This window comes from Pagrus major, chromosome 21 (assembly GCF_040436345.1).
Source record: "Pagrus major chromosome 21, Pma_NU_1.0".
Lineage (NCBI taxonomy): Eukaryota > Metazoa > Chordata > Actinopteri > Spariformes > Sparidae > Pagrus > Pagrus major.
The window spans coordinates 16,737,764-16,754,783 of NC_133235.1; the positions used below are offsets into that span (position 1 = coordinate 16,737,764).

Here is a 17,020-nt window from a genome sequence, read left to right on the forward strand (position 1 = left end):
TGAAGATTATGCTTCAAAAAGCACTTGTCAATCAAATTCTACTTCTATTCACTACATTTCTTAGTGCTCTCAGTTGACCAGTTGACTCAGTTGAACTTTATAGCTGATAGAAACAATTTGGACGAAGCCAAAGCATTTTATTTTAGTTTTTATATTTATGGCCCTTTAAATTTTAATCCAGCCCAGTTGCCAGGATAAAATGTTGGCAGTTAAATCTCTGCAAACTACTGATACGTTCACATTTGTATGTGTTATAGGCTACGTGCTATATTGACATTTCTACAAAACACATCATAACACATTTACGTAACATGTTTATGACCTGACTGTCATATCAGAAGGTAGAGGGGATGGTGGTGGTGGAGTTACAGGCAAGGAGGCTGCCAAGCCAGTCACAGCAGTTCGAGTCTGTGTTTCAACATTTGTAGCAGTGAAGTGCACGTATGTACTTTCCCGCATCCTTACAATAAACAACAATGAATAGTGTTCACGAATACCTTTCTTTGTAGCTAATAAAAATCTGGTAGAGGTTTAAGGCATTTTTGTTTAGGATGGAGTCTTGCACGTCAACCATCAGGCTCTTGTGAACTTTAACCAGGTCCTACATTAGAGAAAGAAGAAATCAGCATCTAAACATTTCATTTACATAGTCATGTGAACAGAAGGGAAACTTGTGGAACTTACGGGAATGTTGACAAAAACTTTGTCAATTTCAGCCGCAGAGAAAAATTTCTTCAGGGGATTCAGGAAATACTGGAGAGAGAAACAATGGAGAATCTGACTGACACATTTCAGCTCAGATTCACACACTATGTTATCATACAGCCAGAAGCGATCTTAATGGTAATTCATAGCAAGCAGTGATATGACTGTAACAGCTGGGGTGCACTCATACTGAAACTAATAAACTATATATTCGATATCAGATAAGCGGTCTATAGAATGGCAAATCAGGGAATTATCAACTGAGAATTCCCCTGAAACCCCCCTAAAATGCTGTCATGTGCATTACATTTTAATTTGCTCTATTTACTGATTAATTCTTTATTTTGAAAGAAATTTGATATCTCCTGCTCAAAAAACCCATCATTTAACATTTGTCATGTAAAAGTATATGATCTCAGCGCAGAGGCGATAATTTAAGGGAAGTTCAGTACCTTCTCGATGGACTCCAGGGTCTCTGTGTATTTCTCCTCCGTCTGTTTGATTTCTGTGAGGCAGCAGCTCCGGACATCAACCTCTACCTGCTTCTGGGAGGACACACAACTTAGAAAACGCTGCTTAAATATCACAATCAGATGGAGAAAAACATGATTTTCTTTTTTTATATTTATCTGCAGATAAGAAAGTGTGTCAGAATCAGAATACAGGGATGACATATATGTAGTTCAGATCAGATCAGACAATTTCAAAAGTGAGATGAGCTTTCTATATTGTTTCTTTTTAAAAAAAAAACAAGCTACAGTACTTACAAGTAAGTAATAGTACTTACAAGCTACAGTATTTTCAAAGTAGTCAGATCACACCTGAGTTTCAACTGCTGCAAGTCCAGGTGAGTTCAGTCAAAACATTTCATACAGAAATCACAGAATGTCAAGAATCAATTCTAAAAAAACTTCTCAAAGTATTTATTATTTATCACGATTGTAAACATTAGAAGGTGGAGCAGTGTATTTGTTGAGTAATTGTTTATTTTTTGCTTCCATATACAGGTATAACCCATACGTATTACATGTGAGCTCTCTGTTTTCATTATACTTCTATCTGAAGTATCTGCAGTACATTTTAGTGATATTAAACTTGTTTTGTATCTGTAATTCATTTGATTTTGACTAATCAGTCATAGACAGCTGTGGCACAAAATGAGACAGTTCATATAATTTCAGTGTTTAAGTCTTTTATACTTGTCCGGTCCGTAACTGTGAATTCTTGCCCATCGAGATTAACGTGTAAATTACTATTAAATTAATACATGAATTATTAAAAACTAAGTACATGGTTTATGTAGTCATCAGGGATAATGTTAATGGCCGGATGGCTTGTTTTATCGGCAGTCCCTGGGAAGATATATTGTTTTCACTTTTTTTTTAATCTACTTTTATGTAGTTACACAACAGCATGGGCCAAACTTTAAGTAACAATGGTCCCAAAATAGACCTGTGTGGTACTCCAAATTAATAACAGGGTTGGAAAATAACTAATAGCTTAAATTAGTTCCACATTAAGCCTGTGTGATGGCCCATGCCTATCTGTGTGAAATTTGGGTGTTGTGGACTGTGGTACTGTTTCTCTTTAAAGGTGCTTGAGGAGGAGGTGGAGCACCTGGGCTAAGCGCTCCCACATGATAAAAGCCCGGTCCAGCTCTGGGCGTGTTCTCTCTCACTTGGACCGGATCCAGCCAGCATCCGCACGCCTTTGCTTTGTTTGGTTTTGGTTTTGTTTTCACACTACAACACAGGACACCTCATAATGCTCACACATTCACATTTACACTACCGATTCTACTTACACACTCCGCATTGCAGTTATTCATTCTGCTTTTTTATTCATTAGAATAAATTATTTAATTCCTAGTCATCTATTGTGTCCATCCCGTATTTGTCATGGCCTAAGAGCCAGGTTATGACACCTGACAACGACAGTAATTTTACAAACAGTGTCAAAGTGCTAATGATACCATAGGCTCCACCGTACTCATAATTGCTGTAGCCTACTGACATAAAATGCATCGCTACCGGTGTGCCAGCATAGAAATGATCCAGTACACTGCAGAGAGATTTATCCGGCGGTGATAGGCTTGATTAGCATTGTGCAAACTCATTTTAGCAATGTGTAAGAACACATGATTTGAATATAAGGAACTTTCATTTATACGTTAAAGTGCTGCACTCCAGGTTTAGTCAGCTACAATAATACATTTTGTTCACATGCTAACACATCAATAACATATGTTATATATTATTATTGCAGTATGAGTAGCTTTACTTGGATGGATGCTTAAATCATATTTTGCTGATCATACTTCTGCACCTTTAGTTCAGTATAATTCTGAATGTAGCACTTTCTCTTGAAATGAGTATTCTAACCTCCAAGTATCAGTGTTTACAGTATCAGTGCTGAAAGATATCCTGATCCTGAGTTTCATCCACTAATTTGTGTGGACGGTGTGAAAATTAAGCAGTTCAGATTGTGTGGGGAAAAGTCAGTCATTCAAGCTGAGGTATTCAAAATGCTTTGTGAAGGTGTTCAGTTTAAACCTACAGTAAATAATGTTTTCTAAGTATTCTGCTCAACATTGAGTGTGTGTGTGTGTGTGTGTGTGTGTGTGTGTGTGTGTGTGTGTGTGTGTGTGTGTGTGTGTGTGTGTGTGTGTGTGTGACTCATTGCAGTACCAATGGGGGATTCTGCTCAGCCCTCATGAGGTCTTCATAGATCTCTCCACCTGCGTAGTCTTCCTCAAGCCCGTAGACAGCTGCATACAAGTCGTCCTCGTCCTCAGGGGCATTTTCACTGTCAAACAAACACAACCATGCACACACACACACACACACACACACACACACACACATTAACATCTCAAAAATGTGTTGACTCGCAGTCACAAATTACTGAGCATTAGGGCAACAATTTGCGGATAATGTAAACATATATATGTTAAATACAGTGAGAAATATAATTATTCATAAGTCATTATAAAAATAACAGCATAATATCTGAAGAGTCAAGTCTTCAAGGCTGCCATTTTTCACACATTCATTAACTACTAACAGCTTTGTGTATTAGAGACTGAAATACTTTAGAAAGGCCACAACTCAGAGAAAACAAGACTCTATTGTGACATTTAAATAACACACATACCTTGTAATACGGATAGTATCTGTTCTATATGTTCTATACATCACCGTTATTTTCCTTATCTATCAATCAACCTGTCAACAGCACCCATCCAGAGTCTCGGTGTGGGTGGAGTGCAAGCACTCAGCAAACACATACAGAATTACTCATCTGTTCCCTCTGACAGTAACAGCGAAACAGAGCCAAGTCTTTTACCAAAACATGTGGGTGTTCAGACCCCTGGAGAGCATGGATGATGAGCAGAGTTGGTTCTGCTACTGAGCGAAATAATCATGTTCTATCAACACCACTAACGGGCCCGCAGAGAGGAGCCTCATACATACTCAATCAAGTCTTCCAGATTGTTGTAAATGTCCTCGTCTTTCAGGCTCTCCTCGGTTGGGAATGGCCTGGAAATGACAGCGAAGCAGAGTGAGGCTCAGTGTTTCACAGAAAATCACTATGAAGAAGCTCTAATTAATGAGTGACTTAAGGCAGGAAACTCACTTTTTTGATGTATTTATGAGGTAAAATATATTCAAATATCCAGAACACCCTAAATTGCTTTTGTATGGCAGAAAAGGACAGAAATCGGTCACAACTCGCTTTGAGAACGGGCCTAATTTGATTTTTATGGAGATTTGCAACTCCCCCATTAGCGCGTGCAGTGGATGCCAAAAAAAATATCAAAGATGCCAAAATAAAACATACGGAGCAAAAGGAAGCTCCATATAATGCAAACATTTAATACTTTAATCAAATTATTTCTTATACTTGTCATGTTTTGTATGTCGTGTATTTAATATTTGCTGTTAGTGATTGTGCTGTTTCCTATAAGCTGTTTAAAAAGAGAAAATCAAATGGCGTTCCCCTTTTCTGGTGCAGAAGTAAAACATATTGTAGGACTGTAAATTAGTGAGTGAGCTGCAGCTAATGTGGCCACAGTGTCGGTAAAAGGTTGAGGAGGTGGAGTTTAAGTGGAGGTGCAGGGACTCGGGGGGGGTTGGAGGGCTTATTTTCTAAAAGGTGTAAAATGTGTTAGCACGTTATGAAGTGTCTGACATCCCAGTCTGTTTGTTTTTAATAGTGGGTGACTTACTTGAATCCTCCTTGCTGTGCAATTGTTGTGTACGAGAGCTTGGATAGAGTGTCCATAACCTGGTGAAAAAACAGGCGTGGTAATGAATGTTTTTGTACGGCCCAGAGAGACAGAGGCTTAGAGACGAGCACAGATTTAAGGATATAGTGTTATACTTTAAATGCACAGTATTCTCTATTTGAGTTCTCAGATGATGCACAAGTCATAAACACGGGAATCTTTACCATTTCTTAAATATATCCCATGATGCCAACATGGCACAAGTCAGCCACTTTCAAAATGCAGTAACAACCACTGCAATTACCCCAGCAAATATCTCGAAAATCGTATTTACCACCAAGTAACACCTTTGCAAACACTCAGCAAAAAACTAGCTAAGCAACCATTTAGCAGCCACCTATTGAAGCCCATAATCACCCATGTAACTACCAGCAATAAACACACGAAAATCAACATGCCACTGCAATCACTAAAGCAAATAGGCTACCTTGAAAATGTACCAGCTAGCTAACGCTTAGTAGCCATTTAACAACCACTTATTGAAGCCCTTGTAACCATCCCAAAAAATGTTCCCAGCTACAAATGTATTCTCGCCACTAGCAGCAAGTGTTTGCTTGTTGGGGAATGTCGGGGACTTGGTAATACATGAATAAAATAAATAAAAACTGACTTGACTCGACACATAGGAAACATTTTCGACATCTTTGAAACTACTCATCTGCTGGACGCCAAACAAAAGCCAATGTCTCAACAGGTAGCAACACATCAGTTAGCCTTCAGCTGAAAAAATGCAAAATTGCAGCGCCCCTGTGGCTTAGGAGTCAGGATACAACCTTGAACCACAGCGCTGTCTGTTCTTATCCAGCTGGGGACCTTTGCTGCTTCTCTCTCCTTCATTTCCTGTCACCTCTCCACTATCACTGTCTAATAAGGGCATTAAATGGCCAAAAACTTAGTTTGGTAGGAGCTGATTTCTACACAGCAAGCAAGCAACAACAGATACCTCTACCAAGATTCAAGTACCAAGAATTTGGCTGGCTTTCTGACCATTATACAATTCAGTAACACCTTAGCAAACACTGAGAAACCAACTAGCTAATGCTTGGCAACCATTAAGCAACCATCATTGAAGCCCTAGTCAGCGTCCCAAATATGTGTCCCAGCTACGACATAGGAAACACAACAACAGATTCCATTACAAGAGTAAACTACCAAGAATTGAAGAATTCAGCATTTGCCACGGTACTAACAAAATATGTCAGAGCAAACTACAACCAGAGTGAAAACCAGCAGAGAAACATATGCAACTTTACTGAGCTCCTTCAACACATGAATCCTCTTTGTTATATAGCAACGTTGCGTGTCTGCTGTGTAGTTCTGCGCGAAACATTTGTTGTCCTTTCCTTTTTTTCTTACATTGGCAAACGTTAAATTAAATTGTAAATGTTCAATCTGTTTGACAAAACTTGACTTAATTTAAAGCAAGAGACAGACAGCAAAACGACAGACTGGAAGAGAAAGATAAGCATGGTCTGCAGGAAATGGTCATGCGACCTCAGCCTCTCACACCTTTGCATCAAGATGTTTGCGTGTGTCCATGACGGTGTGGTATTTGTGTGTCACACAGCGCGAAAAAAAAAAAAGAAGAAAGAGAGACAAGTCTGATTAACAGATCTGTGCTGCAACTAAACAAAAAATTCCTCAGTTTTTCTCGATAGGAGAAATAATGAAAGGAAATAAGATGTGTGTTTGATGAGGATGACATGATAAAAAGTGGCCACAGTAAAAATAGTGATGTTTGCATTGCAATGTGTATTTTCTGTCATACAAACGCAGCAAATTTGTTCATTTCGTGCTTCTCGTTCCGAAAAAAAGGAGAAAAGTGATCCATCTGCCAGTTAACTCTCCTCACTTAATCATTTCCTCAAATAGGCTTCACTTCAATTTATTGTGTTCTCAGGACTTGGATTTGCAGGCATGGTTTAAAAAAAAATAGTTGATGGGGTTAGATAAACCAGCCCGTCTATCTGCAGTTTATTGCCTCTTCCTGTGTGAATGAGTGCTGTGGCTTTGGCTGAACCCAGGTGTGCATGTGACTCAAAAGAGTCCTGTTTGTAGTGTGAGAGACCAGCTTTAAAACTGCACAAGACCTCTGCATCTTAGCAAGGCATTAACAACAGTCTAAATGATGTCTTTCCTGAAAGAAAACAAAAGATTTTTGCCTTTTAAGTGAGAATATTTCGATTATTTATCATGTACTTGCAGCCCTGATATCTAGTTGCGTATCATTATTCCACAGCTAGACCCTTGAAACACACTGTGGTCCTAAAGGTCAATAGATTCAATACAATGAAATGCTTACAATTAATCAGCATTAGAATCTCCATTGGTTTTTGCTTTGACAATATAATATACGAAGAAAAAAATACATGAATGATTTCATTTATGTGGTATTCTTGCAACTTTGACATTATCAGTGTAAATTTAATTCTCAGTTGTATCACATCCGTCACAACTGATTTACGCTAGTGATAGCTGATGCTGAGCAGTACTAATCAGTTTTGGGGGGGTCTTTCTAACACATGTAGTACTAAGTAAGAATAACTTAAGAGAGAAGGAAGAACCCATGTAAATATGCTGGAAAAATGTCTTAAAAAAACAGTTGTTCTCACACCTGACCTGCCTGATGATCTGACACTCAGTTTAAGTCACATGTGACTTGAGAAGTAAAAGCCACAAGCTGAGCTGAAGTCCAACCACCGTGGTGAGTGTGGCCTAGTTACAAGGTAATCTGAAATTCCCAGAACACCAAGGAGAGCTGCAGCGTCAATTCATAAAACACATGTTCATGTTATTTTTCTTACCTAAATGATATACAGTACATACACACAATAACAATAAAACAGTCTCATTATTAAGAATATCAAACACACAGCAAGTTAAAGGTATTTTGCTTGTTTAGGATAGAGATAGCACATTTTTTGGTTAATGAGGGGGTTATGTGCTCGACTATTTCTTGACTGGGTGCAGTAATTTCCCAGCAGTCGACCAGCGGATGGGATCAAATAAACGAGATATAAAATTATAATTAGGAAGCTTCAGAGAACACGTGGATTTTGTTACTTGGACAGAGCCAGGCTAGCTGTTTTCCTCTGTTTCCAGTGTTTTTGCTAAGCTAAGCTAATCACCTTCCGGCTGCAGCTTCATATTTACCAAACAGACATGAAAGTTTCCTCTGTCTTCTCATCTTACGCTTATTTACCAAAGACTGTATTTATCGTGGACATCTGTCCGTCGCCATCTTGGCAGTGCCTGACTGGTTACTGTAAGCTAGCTAACTAACTAGCTAGCTAACAGCCATAATATAATTTAAACAAGTGAGCAATATTAAAATTCACCCTGTACACCTGTCATGAACAGGCAAATTAGCTATAGAGACCATAACTGCTTATTGTAGCATGCTGTTTATTTCTGCTGTAAAGTTGGGTTATTTTTATACGGGGCTCAGCGTTGACAGATGGAAAATCTTCAACCATCAGGCCAGAGCCTTAAATTATTAATATTTTGGGGGAAATTATCAACCACAAGTCATAACCACAAATAGGTGTAAATGTGTCATATGACAGAACTCGTATTTAAACACATTTTTGACACGCCTACAAATCTACCCAATTCGTATTTCTTAAAGCAAGCTGAGGTAGCTCTGATGTGTTAAAGGTGATGTCTTTAAGTCCATCAGTCTCGCAATTTTTTTAATAGCCTACTAATACAACAATCCTGTTCATATTCTGCATGAAAATGCCAAGAGTTAAGGCCATGAGCCACACTAATTAAGTCAACAACCATGCTTACTCGAGCATTCAAAACATACTCAACTTGAACACAGCAAACCATACTGAGACAGTTCAAACTCCAGCTTCAAGTCAACCAGCGGAGAGAGAACGACAGCCGCACTCATGAATCACGTTCATCGTGAGAGCCTACACCAAGCACGATTGGCTTGAAACTACAACTACTAATAGAAGCTTCATAAAGTTGTCTAATTATCATACATTATGGGTCATTCATCGTACAGAGGGCAAGATCGTTGTACAAATGGGGACTGACTCGCTTTTGGAGCCATCCTCAAGTGGCCATTTGAGCAATTGCAGTTTTTGGGACTTCTGTATCGGCTTCATTTTTCACCCCCGAAGGTTGCTGTTTTGTATTTACCAAATCATTGAACTGTTTCTTTGAGAAAAAAGAAAAAAACTAGCCATTCCTTCAATGTAAAATGCCCTTCTCTGTTCACTTAAATTTAGTAAGCAAACATTTTGCTTTTACAGACAAGGTTGATATAATTTTATGTTGAGGGAAGAAATAAACACACTTCTTCTGGCCTATTCCCTTCATCCCTCTGGCCTCGAGGCTGCATGCAGTCAGCGTGGCTGCCCGGGGTGAAGCCTGTAGTAACTCAGCAGAGGGATGTAGGTTAGAGAGCTCTCATTAGATATTCAGTGGACTAATGCTCCGTCTACGGGCAGAGTTGGCACAACTCAATCCAAGTGGATTAGACTGGCTGAGATTTGAGATGTTCTCTTTTGGATGTTTTCTGTGAAATAAGGAAGAGATTGAGCATTTCTTGTTCATCTGTACATCACTTCCTGGAGCCAATCCAATCCAATCGCTGTAACCTGCACACACCCATATCTTTAACTAATGATGAAAAAAAAAAGTAATGATGCAACGCAATCTTCCCCCTCCGGAAGCTTGTCTGTTAAACGGACAACCCTTGAACATGACCGAGATTATGCGGCCCGGCTTGGATGTACTGTACATATTTGCAGGCAGCACCTCCCCTGTGGGATTATCAGCAGCCAGATTAACTGGAAGCTTCTTTAGAGCACAACACACTGAACTGAAAGAAAAGAGAGTCTGTGTGGAAAAACTGCACGCACAGCTCAATATGCATTGCCTCAAACTTATAGAGAGAACCAGGGACGACTGTTTACTATCTGCTGGGAAGTGAATTAACAGTTTTAATCATGTATAATATGCCTGACTAAAGGAGTTCTGATGCACCTTTTGCATGGAGAGCATTTCTTTTCATTAAAATTCACTCACATATAAGCACAGGACACCTTGAGTTCTCAAACCAAATCCAATAACGTTTAAATGATTTAAAATTAATTCAATCTATTTGAATTGATAAAAGAGACTTAATCTTTCAATGTACTGAATCATAAAATAGATAATATAATAAATAATAAAACAATAATAATATAATGCACTCGGCTAAGGAAATGTTGGAGTGAGGCCGGTCAGAGTGAGGGTGCTTTCTTTCTTAAGTGGAGTTAAATCAGCCACTGCTGCGAGCCACTGAGTACTGTAGCTGGGAGGAGTGCACTACAAACCCACTGACCTGGTAACTCTGTGTACACACACTAAAACCAGCTCCCACAATAGAACAGCAATAAAAAAAGTAGTTGACCAATCCCTTCAGAAGTGCACCAGGAAAATGCAAGAGCAGGCGATGGCAGACAGATATGGAATGCTCTTAAACTCACATTCACTCGTACGTGCCATGCCTCCATCAGAGCGGTGCACAAGCAGACAGACGTGTTATCACTTTTCTATAATGTTCGCATGCGGTTTGTAAACACAGTGATGCAGTGACGCTTCATGTTTCTAGCAGTTTTTTTTACTTTGCACACAATACCAGTCTGAATTTGGTCATTCTGCAAGATGAGTATTTTCACTTTTCGTACTTCAAGCATATGTTGTTATAACATTTGTGAATGTATTAGAGTGCAGGATTTTCACTTGTAACAAAGTATTATTACATTGTGGTATTGCTACTTTTACTTGCAGCTACAAACCAAAAAATGTATGTACTATGTTTTTTTTGGTTTGGTAGTTTGTTTTTTGTTATTTTTGCTGTCTTTGATGTATATTTCCCTTTTTAGAAACTGTTTTGTGACAATGTTTTTGGCAATACAACAATCATTTGCAAACTATGATACGGTTTTAATGTTTGTGTATCTTGTTCTACCCTACTGTTTCTGCTCATAACATAGACAATGAAGAAACACTGTAAAAAGCACTATTAATCACACAGCTGTAATAGATGTCACATGAATTTAACAGGCAATGTTCTCACTCAAATGGATTTCCTTGTAAAACTGCTTGTAAAGGTGTGACATCCTGACAAGCTTTAAGGCTTTCATTAATCATGTCTACTAGAGAAGAAGCAGAAAAGAACAGAACAGAAGATATTTGACCATTATCAGAGAATATCACTCAGATCGTGTTGTGACGGATGATCTGATGGATGTGGGTGTTACCTTTCCAAAGTTTCGAACATCGAATAGATCGAAGGCTTCGAACAAGTCACTTTTCTTCATCAGAAACACCACGTTGCAAGACGTCAGGAATGTGCGGATGTTCTTCAAGCACAGGAACTGCAAAGGACAGAAATACTCATCAATTAAGTCTCCAGAAATCTCCATGCATGTTTTCAGTTTTAGGCACATCATGTTAGGCACAACATGTTTGTTGAATTCTCCATAATCCCAGGAATAATGGGTCTTCTTTCCACTAAAAAAAACATACAGTATTTTTCTGAATCTTTTGTTGTCAATAACAATGTGATCCATACATGTTTTACCCAAAATTAGTGTTTTTTTGGTTTCCACCACCTGAATCAGATGCAAAATGAAAGAGCGCCCTCACCCAAAATACACCTGCCCAGGCTTAAGAAGTCTACAATTTCTACATTCCTTTACAGCAACATTTTTCATTGCAAGGATATTTTACGAAAGAAATAGTCCCAGTGATCTGCTGCACTAATGACAGCGATGTGTGTAAATTAACCAGAGCCCAGGTGCCCAAACTTTTTCCCTTGGAGGGACACTGAAATGTAATGGTGCGCCATGGGCTGAAAGTATATACCTAATGTCCTGTATTGATAAAATGTATATGCACACATGCAAATTGGTACTCAGATCCCAATTGAATTTAATTGAATGAATTCCTGTACAGTACTGTATCGTACTGTGCCACTCTGCCTGCTGTGCTCAGATTACGCAAAATAATAATTAGGGATCCTACAAATTCAAACAGTAAAACAGCATAAAACATTGTTTTAAATTAAAATGTTTTCACTAGAAACATCTGGCGGGCCAAACTGAACCTTATTGTGGGCCGACTTCGGACCGTGAGCCCCACTTTGGGAGGCCCTGATCCAGAGTAACAGTGACATTGTTTCCAGACAAAGATTTTGCTGTTGACTGTTTTAAATAGAGATGTTCATGCTTTGATCCCCTTAAAAAAGCACAGACTTATGGGCCTCCATCTATTTCAGACAGATTTCTGCTGCTACAAAACTTTCTGTGAGGTAGGTTGAGGTAAGTTGAAAAGCTTTGTCTACTCTTTAAACCTATATTGACAGTATAATGAGAGCACAGTGAACTTGAAGTTCTTTAGAAAAGTGAAGGTGAACCACACACACACACACACACACACAGCAAACTGAAAATGAAAACTGAAAGTTTCACGGTGCGAAATAAAACCACTAAGCATGTGCTCTTGGTGTCACTTCCTAATAGGATCTGTGTCTCCGAGGAAAGAGGGCGAACAACTTTCATAAAGACAATATTCTCATAGTTATGGGTCTGAATCAAGCTTGGCCCACAATAAAGTCTTTTTGCCGTTTGCACGTTATTAAGTGATGACTAAACTGGAGAAAGCGTGTGTGATCACTTGCAGTAAGAACAGAGCTGTAACAAGATTCTTGAGAATAGATAGGCTCCTTTTTATCACGTCAGCTCATCGTGGAGACGCCTGTAATCACTCCACCGCCCCCTGGGGCCTGTTTGTTTGCAGAGGAAGTGCATGATGGCTTTGTACCACCACTAGCTTCGTACTGCTGATTATACACAAAGCTCTGGTGCATATTCACTTTCCTTACATACTTTGAGAATAGACGCCGCTTTCATGACTTCACGGATGAAAAATGTAGACAGCAAAAGCACAGGTATTCTTGGTACAGTATGTTTAAGATGATTATAGGAAGGGTTCTTGATGTAGTGTTTAGTCGGGATCCTGTTCCTATGATTCATTTTATTTTGTGCCTTTTGACATTATTCATTGTCTTGTTTGTGCTTATAGATGATGATGTTTAGCAGCATAGGTCGGTTCATGAAAGATTTTCTTTGAATATTTGTACTCTTGCTTTCTCCGTGAACGTAACAAAGGCAAAGATGTCGAGTATCGTATTTATTAACCATACATGAGAATTTTACTGTCACACTCCTGCATTTGCAGCAGCCTAACATACATTTTGCTAAAAGAAATTTAAAAAAAAATAGCACTTATGATCACATTTTCATTACACACTGCATCCTCATCCTCCAGTCCATTATACCTTCATGCCCTTGCTTCCATTTCCAAGATCGCGGGTCAGCAGGGCACAATGAAAGGGCCATTTAAAATCTGGAGCCCACTGACACACATGCCTTTCTCAACCATACTCGGATGGCCTACAGCTGCAGGCTTTGGCTATCCATTGTTCGGCACATTATGCCATGAGTTTGCTTTCACTGTCTATCAAGAATATAACAGATGAGTGCACTGACAGGGAACATACGCAATGCAGAACGCAGTCTACCCGGCTAGGAAACTGTTTTTTTAGTCGAAATCTGCATTTGTTTATGGCAGTTTAGGTCAAATTCACAACATGTTTCTCTGATTTAATCATTTTCAGAGAACCTGTGGTGATGATTATTTTTAGATCTACTTAGAATAAGATTTGTGTGTGTGTGTGTGTGTGTGCGTGTGTGTGCATCATATGACCTTTATTATGAATAAGTAATTTGACCATAATAGGTTAAGCAATAAGGTTGGAATCAAACGTGCTCAGAGACTGACAAGATGATGCATTTGTCACACACATTGTACTTCTGAGAAGGCCTGATAAAGATCTAGTCACCTGTAACGTTGCCTGAATGAAATGGGTGCACAGGAAGTCTTGTTCTTATGGTGACAAATTACATAAAGGCATGAAAATAATTAGCGAGTGTTTTCGTAAGAGTTTATCTGCACCTAAAGGAGACATGTTGCTATAAATGTCTGTCTCTATTATGTCAAGTGAAATGTGCTTCTCACCATATTAGGTTAATATATTTTCTTTGGTTTAACTACACCTACCACTGAGATTGAAAGAAACAAAATAGCCAAATAAGTGATCTATAGTAGGAAATAAATGTTCTTATTTTTAACTTTTACTCTTCTAAAGCATTTTTAAAAAAATAGTCCCCTCGTGGCTAACTACGTATGTAAGGCTTCATATTCAGTAAACTTAAGCAAACTACAAACTTCTCCACACATAGTAAAAGTTCCCTGACTAATGGGTGGATCAAAGCCAGGATTTTATCAGGGCTCTCCAGTGGCAGAGAGAAGAATTATGGGTAAAGCGAGGTCAAGCCCTGGACCATTCCTTTGGGCTGAGGCACATTACTTTGGTTATTCAAAACTGGTTGGTTTTAAGATTTAGATGTGAAAGAAAAACACAGACATGTAGAAAAGAAATTGCAGATAACCAGTTTGAAGTGATTGTATCCAGAAGAAGTAAACTGATGAAGACGGGTCAATGCCAGAGTAAATCTCCTCTCCGTCAGAGGTCACTCTGTGGTGTTATTTTATAAATGTTTACAGTGACAGTATCAGAGGAGAAAGGTTGTGTTGTTCCCAGGTTCTGCTTGAAATAGGGAAATAGGCTTCTGTATCCAGATTAGTGTTGTTACCTGCAGGTGTTCTTAAGCAGGCGGCCTGTTGTGGTGTGTTTAAAGGCCATATGGACCTGCTTTGTTTTATTTATTTTTCATTTATTGATTTGTGCATACCAGAATACACTTTAGAGTCAGTCTTCATAAGCAGAAGTGAAGATGGTTTGGTTTCTTCCACTAGCAGGACTAACACAACTCTGCAGCACCTGATTATCAACTCCTGACCTCTGCTTTGTCTTGTGTTGACATCTACCTAAAGGTTTACCACTGCTTACTGCTTACATGCTGCTAAATCCCATTCATGTCTGGCTGCACTCATTTGGGTAACCTCCTTTGCAGTCGCCCTGCACACATTACAACCACAGGTTGCATTGAGAGCCGAGTACAAGTGATCGGTCTACCTGTGACATCTGCGGCCTGAGATTGATCTCCTTCAGGTTGATGGTCTGGGGTCTCAAGTTGTTCAGCAGCTGGCAGAGCAGCACCCCGTCCCGCAGGGTTTGCGCCAGGTCGAACACCTGCGCAGTGTCCGCAGTCACCCGGTGGTTCGAGGGCAGCACGTTGCAGCTGATCAGCCACATCGCGCATTGCCTCCAGTACTCCATGTTGTGAAAACAGCAGGTTAAAACCAGATATATAAATAAAATTTAAAAAACTTAGTCCCTATTTTGAGCCTGTGTCCGGCATGTTAGCTGCGCTCTGCGCCGTCCGTCAGTATGTCCAAACTCCAGCATCGCCTCTGGAGGGCAGAGAGAGCTGCTGCAGCTTATGAGCGCTGCTGCACAGCTGGGGACGGCTGCGTGAAACCCCCCTCTGGCGGTGTCAACTTCCCCTTCCTCCTTCTGTCATATTTCCACAGAGGTGGTCGCGAAGAAGAGTTTGAAAAATCCACATGTCCCCGTTTACTTTTGAAATGAGTTGCCAGTTTCTGCACCTGCAGAATCTAACAAAGCAAATCCTGCAAAAAATCACGTGTGATGTGAAGCTTTTAATGTTCCTTATCAAGTCTGAAAGGTGTTGAATCAACGCTGATGATTTCTGAGATTGTATTTTGAGGTTGTTGGGTGTTTTTTTTTTCTCATTTCCACCACCGTTTTCATGCGTGTGTTAACCTGATTTAATGGCTATAGATCTGACATGGTTTTTAAACTTTATGTATGGAGCTCCAGCTGTTTCAGAAAGTAAAAATGACCATTTACATTCACATACAGTGTATAAGTCATGACTTCATTTTATACAGAGCTGCTTATCTTCATAATCAATGAATATGTAGATTGCTAAGTCTTTAAAATCAGAAAAAGCAAAGAAAATGTCCATCATATGTTTCTGAGCCTAAAATGGCATCTTCAAATCACTTCTATTGTCTGACCAACAATCCACAACCCAAGTACATTCAAATAATGACAACGTGAAAAAGACAAAACTAGAAAATTCTCACATTTGGAAAGCTTTAACAAGCACATATTTGACCATTTCCTTGATAAATGGCTCAAGTGGCCGATTAATAATTGAAGTTGTTTGCAACTATCAACAACCAACATCAGAGTTTATAATTCACACACAGTTTGTATCTATTTATTCTAAAGAAATCGTGTCTGCCTCAGAGTAATCATTTCCCTCACAGTCTCCTTCTCTCAGCTGACATTCCATGTGGATTATTTGACAGGTGACCATAATCTGAGTTCTTTGTGGTGTGCCGAGAAGCTGAGATCATAATGTTTCAGTACACTCATAAGTTAAACTACATAGAAAAGAATCAAGGGACCTAACAGCCGCAGAGAGAAGGACAACGTCCTGCCATGGGATTTGCTGTAGATCACTGTCATTATACCCATGACATAAACACAGGAAGGAAGCCGAGGGATCCCATCTTGCTTTACCCCGAGTGAGAGAGAGACAGATGTTTCCTCAGACTATACGCAGGCTCATACATTTGAACTTGTATCAGAGTAAGCAGGTTAAACAGGAAAACTTGTTCTTTTAACCATTAAATGCAAAAAAAAATCACTATAATACAATGCAAATGTTCACCCGATAGCAGAGTATCAGATAAACTCCTTGCAAATAAATTGAGGATGACGACCCATAACTAACTGGTCAGTGTCTAGCACCTGCTGATGGGGTTAACAAACATAAAAGTACTTCTTTACACAAACACCACAAAAACTTGATTCCTAATCTAATTTCAACATAGTATTTGCTTAAATTAGATGTGCTGTGAAATGTCCTGTAACTGAGGTTAAATAAGAACTGTTTAAGTTGATATTATCAGTAGAAGGAAGAGGAAAAGAGAGATGAAGGTGGGACTTAAAAGGAAATGAGT

General features: G+C 39.2%; 1 protein-coding gene across 1 annotated transcript in view; it reads right to left on the minus strand.

The window, feature by feature from the left end:
• LOC141017382 (guanine nucleotide exchange factor VAV3-like) overlaps positions 1-15,302 on the minus strand; it is a 52,269-nt gene extending 36,967 nt beyond the window's left edge. Inside the window, exons 1-8 of the mRNA XM_073492080.1 lie at positions 15,099-15,302; positions 11,257-11,373; positions 4,934-4,992; positions 4,179-4,244; positions 3,393-3,510; positions 1,158-1,247; positions 685-753; positions 498-601 (exon numbers count right to left, since the gene is read on the minus strand). Coding sequence (XP_073348181.1) covers positions 498-601; positions 685-753; positions 1,158-1,247; positions 3,393-3,510; positions 4,179-4,244; positions 4,934-4,992; positions 11,257-11,373; positions 15,099-15,302 — 827 coding nt within the window. The remainder of the gene's footprint in view (positions 1-497; positions 602-684; positions 754-1,157; positions 1,248-3,392; positions 3,511-4,178; positions 4,245-4,933; positions 4,993-11,256; positions 11,374-15,098) is intronic.
• Positions 15,303-17,020: the final 1,718 nt, after the last annotated feature.